The 11263-nt window shown below is 41.8% G+C and overlaps 1 protein-coding gene across 1 annotated transcript; it reads left to right on the forward strand.

Annotated features, from left to right (window-relative positions):
• Nucleotides 1–295: 295 nt before the first annotated feature.
• Nucleotides 296–10106, forward strand: lrrc71 (leucine rich repeat containing 71). Its single transcript, XM_061664724.1, has 16 exons — nt 296–398; nt 478–516; nt 592–714; nt 4939–5046; nt 5948–6023; nt 6093–6167; nt 6279–6347; nt 6450–6609; nt 6678–6761; nt 6831–6905; nt 7156–7284; nt 7383–7443; nt 7669–7715; nt 7840–7951; nt 9292–9383; nt 9752–10106. Exons 1-16 carry the CDS (start codon nt 323–325, stop codon nt 9884–9886), a joined length of 1461 nt encoding a protein of 486 aa, XP_061520708.1. The 5' UTR covers nt 296–322; the 3' UTR covers nt 9887–10106.
• The last annotated feature ends 1157 nt before the right edge of the window (nt 10107–11263 follow it).

The raw sequence follows: 11263 nt of genomic DNA on the forward strand, positions 1-11263 counted from the left end.
AAGTCAGGAGAAATCGTTATTTAGTAAGATTTGACCAATAACAAAAAAAAAAAAAAAATATATATATATATATATATATATATATATATATATATTTTTTTTTGTGAGCGTAGTTTTCAGTAGTACACAATTGCACTGCATCGTACTGGGAGAGGTGCTTGCTAGATAGTGGTTAAATGAGGGAACCAAATGGCTTTAAACAGGCGCTCTGTTGGACGATCACGTCCTGCATTACAGTTGACAAGATCTCGCGATTCTTTGATTCAGTGTTCCCATAGTGACGGGGGTAAGGCTTCCCTAGCAACAATTTAAGAGGACAAACATGGCGAGAAAGAAACCAGCTAAAGACAAGTCCGAGAAGAATTCTGAAGTTGAAGAGTCGGCGCCGATACAAACAGGTAGGTAGGTAGATAGATCGGTGTTTTTGTTCAAATGTAACATGGCGAGTTATCAAATCTCTGGTCTGTTGTGTCACAGGAGCAACTTCAGATGAAACATCAGCCACTCGAACCTTTGGTGAGCGTCTTTCGAGAAACTCATTCTTCACGAGTTTGCGATGAGCTTGAAACTCATTGACTCTCACTCTCACAGACGACTATGAGTGTTCTGGCAGTGTGATGGCCGACTTTCCTGGGCTCTGTGCTCTTTTGGATATGAAAAATATCCCAGCACTCAAGACCAAATCCAGCCCCTCCAACCAAGAAAGCACCACAGGTAAACACAAGTGCCACATGACACAGATGAGCATAGTCAGTAGGAACTGCAATGGAACCTCTACATGGAATTCGACCAACTATTTCCATGTGACGCACATCCAACATGGCTGTGCTCACAGAACACATGAAACAAACCCGCATGCTCGCGCCCCCAAATTCCATGTAAATAAGACTTTGGGATTACTGCAGTGGCACACACTCCACTATCATGGGGGTTACCTTTCATAAGCCCCCGGGATGGACGGAAATCCGCAAAGTAGCGGCCATATATTTATTGTTTGTAAATATTTTGAACCTTCATGCATAATACCAATACTGAAGATGCATGTGCGATTCAGATATTTTGTTGCAGTTCGTTCAATAAAGTGATGGAAAGTGCACCGGCGGCTGTGTCAATTCATAATAATTAGAGGTGCAATGCTGTATTATATTAGCTAACGATGTTTAAGACACTTCTGCTATGCGATAGACAAATTGCATTTTAAGTGTGAAATGAGCCCAAACTTCGGACATTGTCTTTTACGCGCTCTTTTCTCACGGTTCGATCATATTGCTAGGTAAGTCGTAACACTAGCCAGTGTGTAAAAAAAAAAATATCGCACCAAATAGTGAAAATGATGCGAACAAAATTGGATATGTACGATTTCAAAATCCTGCGATTCCCTGGCGACCAGTTCAGGGTGTACCCTGCCTCCTGGCCGCAGGTAGCTGGGATGGGCTGCAGCACGCCCATAAATAGCGAAAATAGCACACAGTATTGAGACCACATTTTAAATGCTTTGACTGTAGTTTAGATTTCCTGTGGGTGATTTTTAGTGGTTATTTGTGTGGCCTCAGAATCAGAATCAGTTTTCTTGGCCAAGTATTTTCCTTGTTATGCTCCCATGACACATATCCAAATTGTGGCACTTGAGAGCAAAAAGATCGCAATTGTTTTTTTTTGAATGCAACTACAGAAAATATAAATGATATAATAAGTATCGAGCTCTCCCATGAATAGCGAAAATCCACAAATGAATGATTGCCTCGAGATTCCACAAGATGGCGACAAAGCTATACTTTTTGTTTTAATTAAAATCCTCAACTTCCTTCAACATAGTTCTTTGGCACCAAGATGCCAAAAGTTGGCAGCAAATAAATAGTTTTATTACTTTGGAGTTTGGAGTGAGCACAAAAACCGCTAACAGGTTTTTTTTTTTTTTTTAAGCAAATAACAGGGGGACAGGTTCCCACATTTAAAAAAAAATAAGTAAACAGGGGAGTTCACAAATACTGAACTGCAGATATGTGGATGTTCACTGGATGCATCTCTGGCCTGGCTGTTCAGTATAACACAACGATAAGATGATTTTGGTTATTGTCAGTCGGTTGTCAAGGCAGCGTGAACTATTTAGGGGACACTGAGGAAGGCGTTAAGTGAAGGTCAAAGGTCAGAGGGTCCAATGGGGGGGTCGTGTGACAATCTAGACGCCAAATTTACCAGAAACATTCTGTTTTGGTGCATTAGTTCCTGCGTCAAAAGGTTTCTGTAGCCCCTTGTTGTTTTGAGTTCACACAGTGGCAGAGGTCCATGGATCACGTTTGTAAATCTGATGACATGCCGAAGTAATTGCACTACACCTACCATTTCAAAAAGACCAAACTTATCTTAAACCAATGAAAAGCAATGAGGCAAATAATACTACATTACAATTCACAACCATTTACATACATTTTCCTCACGAATGAATAAAATATTCTTCTCTAAGAGACTAGTTATGCTGTTATGAAGCATAAAGTAAGCACAAGTAATGCCCAAACCTACCGTTACAAATCGTTTGCTCTTCAATCTACTGACACTAATTAGAAACAAGTAATAAGTAAATCAATTTATGAGAAATGGCAAAAGGTAGGATTTTGTGGTAAATATGAGTGACTGAAACTGAAGCCACAGTGGACCGTACTTTACATAGGAACAGACCACAATAAAAACAACAGGTCAATGTGAGGTTAAATCATACACTACACAGACTATACTGTTATTTTGCTGCATGCACAAATAATTACCTGAATGTTTGTGGACTGCCGACTATTGTTTGCCTGGGGTGGCACACCGATGCTAATAGGAGCCTATGCAAAAAAAAACAAAAAAACAAAAAACACAGCGGCAACATACATGTGGCCAAATAGCAAGTAGTCTGCTTTCAACACACACGATTATAAGCGGTGAGCTATCAACTAACTTTGTGTCTTGCAAGTTACTTAACATTTAGCCAGGGTAACAATAATCTTACCAAACATTATCCCGAGAGCTCTGCTTGTTTGACAGCTGACAAAACGTTTGGAAGTCTTTTTTTTGCTCCTGTTTTAGCTTGTCTATTTGTTTATATGAGAGCATGTATTGTGTGCTCACCAAAACCTGTGGGTATTTTAGCGTGAATTTTGTTTCTGACCACCGCTTCCACTTGCATCTGCACTCCTCCTCTGGGAAAAAACAACAACAACAACAACAACACAGCCTGCACTTTGTTGTCCGTCTACATATGTGGAAGCTTTTTGCCTGGGAGACCTCCATCTCATAGCAGAATGCAAAAATGTCAAATCAAAATAGTAGTTAGTACAGAACAGCCATTTTTAAGACATTTTTAAGAGGGCCAGTGGGGCCAGTCTGGTGGTTGACACGAGCTGCTCGACCGCACTGGTTAGGAGGATGGCCAGGGCGCCAAGCACATGATGCTCGCAAGCCGGGACAAAGGACGTTAGAAATAGGTCGGCCGCAGGACTTGCGCTGCAGGAGCAGGGTCGGAGGCCGGCCGGCTGGCCGGTCTTAGCATCGTACGGCGAGTGGCGTGGCACTTCCTGGCCGCCCCAGTCTGAATGTTGACGGGTGATTATCGCAGCGGTCCGCGCTACCCAGTCTATACATAACAAGTCAGCCGTGATCAGCCGCTGATACAGGCCCTTGAGCTGCCGCAGTACTCGAGATGTCATAGAGGCACAACAGGGGCTTCAAACTTCAGAGAACCGGGGCCTGCATCTGCCACGGAATTCGGGTCTCGATAGAGTCCGCAGAGCCGAAACCGCTTCCGCATCGGCCCGATCTCCCTGCCGCCATAGAGGTTGAGGGACACCAGAAACAAGGGGGGCAGAGGGTGCTGGCACTAGAGAAGGTGAGCTTGGAAAGACATGTGGACAGACCTGACCCATGTGAGGTGAAGTGACTGTGAAGCACTACAAGTGTGGAACGATGTGGCGATGAAACAAATGTCAAACTATGTGACTTGGAGACTGTTTTTCGGAATGACACAATTTAGAAACAGGTGCAGAAAGATGTGAAGTCGAGACAGGGTGTCAACTTACAGTAACAACTAACCTTTACTTGGGTTCCTCCGTTGGCCACCATGCAGTGGTCCCATATAGATGGCCAAATGGGTACCCGAGTGAGGGTCAGAGGGAAACGAATCATACCACGAAAATAAAGACATACGCTAGTAATCATGTGATACAAACTGACGAAGGGTAGAAAAATGAGGAACAACTGGAGAAATCCAAATCTGAGTCAGAGTCAGAAAGTGGGAGGAGGTGCTTGAGTTCCGTAACCTTCAAAATCAGAAAAATCTAAATCTACAAAAATGTGTGGCGGAAAAGGTAACACCAGTGAGCGGGACGAAGAGGGAAGAACAAGACACCGGCTGCGGAGCGGCTTGGTCCGCAGACTGAGGACGACAGCAAGCAGAGCAACGGCGGGCATGGCCGACGCTGTATTCTTGTCACTGGGTCTTGGTATGTCATGTTTGGGGAGGTTGTGGCGGTGGTCTGCAGACAAAAGGTAGACCCGAGCGCAGGGAAGCATTCGAGGAAGGCGGCAGCTCAGGGGAAATTCAAAAAGGCTGTTTGTTTACAATACAAAGGTATGGAGCACGATCAAACAACTATAAACAAAGTGCACAACTACTGTAACAGGTACAAAGACATGCGGAATAGGCGCCCCACCACGGACAAACAGAACATGCGACATCGGGCCACGTCATGTTCGACAATGAACCGAGACTGACTGAAAAAAAAAACCCAGCGAACTAAATACAGTGTGACTCGAGGGAGCCGACTGGTAGACGCCAGGAGCAAGGCTGACGAGTTTATACTGCCCTTGTAACCGCATGTCAGCGGTGCAGGTGTATCTAATGTTTCAGTCAGTCTATATATTATCACGTTACTGTTTCCAATACTGTTATCTAATTAGCAGGCGGCAGGCCGTCCCATAAAAAGCCTGTGCATGATGTGTTCAAGCCACACCTCCAAGTGGAACTGGAGAATGGAGACCCTTATTGCACAACGGGCATGAAGATCTTTGGTAAGGACTGGCACTCATCACACACGTCAGACAGCTATTGACAGGATTGCGCTACAAACCACACTTTACTTCTCAAGAAAAAAAAAAAAAGAAAGATGACAGGTTTTTTGAGATACAAGGCGTCATTCAGTGAATGTTCGCTTTGACGTGCGAGCGCTTGGTGGCAGTAAACTCAAATTCAACTCACCGCACAATAAGCAGCGCTGTAACAAATGGTGAGCATTTCATCAGAACAAGAGAGGTTTCAAGATGTTCAATGCCACTCCCGGTTGAGGTTCATAGTCAAACTAAGCATAAAATAAAGAGAATTACACGTTGCGTATATGTAAAACAACCACAGGAAAAAAGACTAACAAATGGTGTTATTTCTGGGATATGAATTAATGTGTATGAATTTGTGAAAGTGTGGGAACTAGTGCATGTCTTTACCGTTATTACGATTGAATAAAGAAAAGGTTTAATTAGTAGTTAGTGTCATTTATGCACGAGTAGCTGCAGAGTTTTGAAAGGCAACACGTGTAAATTGTGCAAATCACACAATTTTTATGCAGCTGTTTTATGTCTTTACCATTATGCCCTTCTGTCTTTACCGTTATTAGAAAGAAGTTGATATCATTGGGCCACCACCATTTGCTCTGTCAATAAGGATTCAATTTACTTTGAATGCCTGAAACTTAAAATCATCAATAACGTCTTGAAAATCGAACTTTTTAGCGTGGCTGTTTCAGCCTGGGCGACATTTACCCATACACAGTAAAACCAAGGCGGCATAAATACAATGGTAAATTACATTATTATTAGTATTATTGTTATTTATTTATTATTCTTTTATTTTTTTGTAAAAGTGTCGACAGTTATTGGCCAAATGATATGATGATATGATATTATTATCCTGTCACAGGATGGACAGTAGATGAACCAATCATCCGAGTGCTAAGTAAGATGATTTCCTCCTTGCCTACTCTCCACAGCATTGAGTAAGTCGAGAAAGAAGCGTTATTTCATACTTGGTCACCGTCTGGGTTAAATTGTCGACCGTCGTGCAGTTTTTGGCAGGCTGGATTGACGGATCCGATGGTTACCACTCTCGCAAATGCGGTATGTGCGTGCATGAGCCTTAGGTAAGCGAAGCGTAGTCATTCTCTCGTCTGTCTGTGTTCCTCCGTGTTTTGAATGTCAACAAGTAATAGTCTACAGCATGACTTTATCGATGTACCCTTTTATTTTGATAGGGTTATAACATTAGAGGGCAATCCTCTGGCCGATCACAACCACCACCTTTTTCTTTCTGAAGGAAGTGTGTGAGTAACACGTGCACTTTATCAAAAGTAGCTGTGACAGCTCCACACCTGGACAGACTCAGATGCCCAACATAACTGGTTTGGTGTATTTCTTTGTCCAAGCCTCACTCACTTGAACCTGCGCAACAATCGGATTGAAGATGAGGGCGCGCGTCTCCTTGGGGCCGGTCTCTCGACCAGCGCGTCTGCAAACTGGAGCCTCACCTCACTCAACCTCTCGTTCAACCATATCGGCGATGTAGGTGCCGGACATGTTGCAAAGGTAATGAACGTGTGCGGATATCCTTCGCGACGGCCCAAGTGTTTTCTCATCCCGTTTTGTCGTCTCAGGGCCTGCGCTTCAATCGGACTTTGCTGTTCCTCTCACTGTCCAACAATCACATTGGAGACTCAGGAGCTATACAATTGGCCACGGTAGCGACTGACGTGAAACAAGTATTTATACAGTCGGCTGTACTTCAATGACTGTTTGCACTTCATCAGGTTTTTGGTGAGATTGTGCTAACTCATGAAGAAATTGTGCAGAGGAGGAAACTACTTCTAAACAAAACGCATCCTGTAAGTCTTACAGTGGCGACTCGTGAAAGCGTGCCTCACCCAAAAAGTTCTTCTTTATTTGTAATACTGTGGAACTTCCGGAGTCAAACACACCGGACACTGACACTGGGTGACTTGCGTTATATGACAATTTACAAGCAATTTAAAGTTTTACTAACCAGAAATACTTTTCCGTGAATAAAGAAATGCAACGATACACAAAGGGTATATAAACATTGCAGTGTAAATGCTTATTTACGTCATTTTGCAGTCGTCTTCCGTTGCCGATGTTGACCAATCCTGTACTGCCAAGCTGTCCAGTGACCAACTCCCATCTGTAGCCGGCAACACCTCGCTAAGCTCCAATAAAGGGGAGAACAAAAGTACTGCGAAAAAACGGGTATGATGCAAAAAAATGACTCTTTATGAAAACGATACTATCCTTTTTTTCGTCTTTGTATATTTGACAACAACTAACGTGACTGCTATTTATGACAGGAATCATCTAAACCAGATGGAAAACGGGCTCCAACCAAAGACCAAAAGTGTCTTAAGAAATGTAATGACTTCTATTTCTTATAAACACCATCCATCCATCCATACATCCACTCTATACCGCTTATCCTCACTAGGGACGCGGGTGTGCTGGAGCCTATCCCATCTGACTTTGGGCGAGAGGCAGGGTACACCCTGGACCGGTCGCCAGCCAATCTACTTATAAACACTTATGTCTGAATTAATTTCCATATTAATTTGCACCATTGTTTCCTTGAATGTATTGCAGCTGAAGGTCAAGACATGGAGGAAAAAAACAATGTGTATGATCAGGAGGTAACCAAGAACATCATCCAGTAATTTTTGACAATTTAGTGCTTTCCGTGAATCGTCACCCAAACAAAGATTGTTTCGAATGATTATAACCAATACGCGTTTGTGCATCTTAATGACCCATCAGCACAAGAAGCCAGTGGAGATGGTGAGCCCCCTCCTGAATGAGGCTCTGCAGCAGAGGAACGGAGAGCTCGTTCTGCCTGGAAACACGACTCTTGCCTCCCTCAGCCTCGCAGGTCCGTCAATTTTGACCTAAGCGCTAAATAAACAGGCAAACAAACAAACAAACATTGCCCATTGCTACTGTGGCAAATACTCTTAGTAAACATGCACCAAGTACTTGACAAATTGTGTTAGTACCATGCTGGATATTCTCATACGTTGACTTCTCGCGAAGAAGATGCCTTTTAATCTCTTCAAATTCCTTAATGGCTTACTATGTAGAGTCAACTCCCTTTAGGTTGCACTCTACATTAGTATGGGATTTGCTGAGGTGGCTGTCTAATCTAACTATGGAACTGATGAAGACAGTAAGAAACCAAAGAAGCCAAGCAGACGTATGTCTGAAACATTGTCAATAACAGCCCTCCAACCATCCATTTTCTCAACCTGAGCTGAGCTGCAGCCTATATACCAACTGGCTTCGGCCAAGAGGGGTGTCAGACTCATTTTTGTCACTGGCAACATTGTAGTTACGATTTCCCTCAGAGGGTCGCTATGACCGTGAAACCACATACATATTTTCTTCGCCTAATCGTAGTATTCCATTTACAAAACAACAATGGATAACTCGTTTTGAAATCAGAGGTCAAGCATGATAGTTTGTTCGACCATTGTTGAAGTTCCTGAAAAAAAGGGGTTTAGCGATGCTAAAATGATTGCAATATCTTAATGTTATTATTTATTATGCGTAACAATTTCAAATTTTGGTACATATTTTAGCAAGAATCATGGAAGTCGCCGCACAGAATTTGCTGTCGCGGGCCGCATAAAATGATGCGGCGGGCCGGATCTGGCCCACGGGCCTTGGGTTTGACAGCGGCGGGCCAGCGGCCCGGCCTAGACTTTTTGCCAGTCGTTACAATAATAGATGGCCCTCATTATCGGATCATTTTATGGGTGTCACACAAGTTTGTACAAGCCCTGCACACAACTCTCAATGGTGACATTACACCGGGACTAACGCAATATCAGACGTGTCCTAACTCGTCCGCCAACGTAATGTAAAATGCCACTGTGTTATAGTGGTCTGGGGTTGTCATGGTCATGACAGAGACTCGTCTCCCCACTTTAAAGCGGTGTGCCACCGCACCGCAACGACTGTAAAACTGTCATTTCACGGCGAAATGATGGCATCTTGTTGACTTGATTATTTCCCCAATGATGCGGCTGCTTTTAACCAGGTACAAAAAATCGTTGCGTTGATCAATTGATTTTTGAACAAAGGTGCAGCAGCCATCGAAACATACATACCCATTATAATATAGCTTTTTTTTTTTTTTTTTTTTTAACCCTCTCATTGTTTTATAGCGAAACTAGAGAAAGTAGTGTTGATGCTGTGCCTATTGTTGTGTAGGAAACAGGATAACAGAGCTGTCACTGCCTCAGTTCCTGACTTCCTTACAGATGCAAGATGGAGGTAAAGGTCTGCTGCGTCTCTGTCTGCAGGTGGGATTCCGATGTATTATTGATGCGGTTATGATACATAGACACTTTCAGTATCACAAACGACTTGAGTATGCTTAGCAGGACACTTTGTGGTCATCTACAGCCAAGCTTTTGTCCTTTTTTAAAAACATATTTTTTAGAGTTCTGTGTTAAGTGGTTGACGGTGATAATGGGCATTTACTGGGATTTTGTCCCAATCATGGAATTACATTTTAGAATATTTAATTGTCGTCGATTGGCCGGGGGGGAAATGAGGCCTTATTAAGAGATAATGAAGTCGTCATAAGAATTAAATTACAGTGAAGTAGTAACGAATGCGTTGAATTTGTAGCTGGATAATAATTTCTGCTCTCTTATCACTCTCTTAGAGAAACCACTTTGCTGCGGAGTGTGACACCTTTATGAAGATAAAGGAACTGATGACACTCAGAGACCCTCTGAACAAAAAAAGTGAAGAAGAGACTGAGGAAGAGGGTGAGGGTTCACAATGTTCAGACAATTAAACTGAAGGAGAAGAGTCAAGTTCTCTTTTATGGACTTTGTAAACACGCTAACACGTTGTTTTTTTTTTTGCTTGTTCTTTTTGTTGTTGTTGTAAATATTTCAATAGAATTCATTTCTTAATGCACTCCTCTTGACTGATTGATTGTGCTGCCAAAAATATATATCGTGTACATTTGAGTCACTTTAGATAAATTAGACTCCAATGATATTTATTTTATTTTCATCCAAGAGCTGTTGTTTAAAAAAAATTAAAAAAAAATAAAAAGCTTGATCTGCCTTATTCCTTGCTCTCTTTTTTGATGCACTGTATTAGAAAAGGCTTCTTGCGCTCATGACAAAGTATTGGTGTATTATGATACTGTACATAAAACGCACCACGTTTTCACGACTGCATTGGCTTCCTGCCACCTGTCATTACCATTTATTGTAATATATGATAGAGATATTACTTCCATAAAGCCAGTTCTTTGAAATAAAAATTGTCAGCGTCCCATTCATATCTGAGTCTGGAACTGTTTTCTCCCAGAACCTCTTGATTTTGAAGCAGACACGAAAACCACTCCTCCGTTGACATTTAAAAAAAGAAAAGCCTTTTCTTCATCAATTTTGATCATATTTTAATCCCCCCTCAGATTTATTGTATTATCAAAACCTGATTGTAGTAGTAGCTCAGTAACACATTTGTTTTAAAAAGAAAAAAAGAAACATTACATTTTTTTTCAAGGACAAGACTAAACATATATATAAATTAGAGATGTATTTGATTTTTTTTTTTTTTTTTTACAGTATATATTTATTTTATTGTCCATATATAGCATGTAGCTATTGTGATCTGGTGTATTGTTGGCAAGACTTCCACGCTAGAAGAATCCAAGCATTTTCTTTCCTCAGCGTTTTCAACCCACCAGATGGCGACAAATACTGAAAGTCAAGGGGTCCTCGACATACAAATTACAGTTCAATTTTTTTATTATTATTTTTTTTTATTTCTCAAATTTTAGACTTGGATTCATTCACTAACAGCCGGTGTATAGTAACAGGCTGTAATAGCAAACCGTCATTTTCACAATTTACAGTAAACGGGTGATGGCTGTCGTAAAAAAATATATATATATTTTTCACCGGCACAATACAAATCGTCTTTTGTACAGTACCGTACTGCAATATGTAATCCTTTCATTGTTGAGGTTTCAAAACCTGCACATGCTGCAGAACAAATGTGAAGAGTTGAAAAATGAAAAAAAAAAAATATATATATATATATATATGAATGGACGTGTCAAACTGGCGGCCCTGGGGCCAGATCCGGCCCGCCGCGTCATTTTATGTGGCCCGCGAAAGCAAATCCAAATTGCTCATCGTGTTCTGGTGTAATA

This window comes from Phycodurus eques, chromosome 20, assembly GCF_024500275.1.
Source record: "Phycodurus eques isolate BA_2022a chromosome 20, UOR_Pequ_1.1, whole genome shotgun sequence".
NCBI classification, from domain to species: domain Eukaryota; kingdom Metazoa; phylum Chordata; class Actinopteri; order Syngnathiformes; family Syngnathidae; genus Phycodurus; species Phycodurus eques.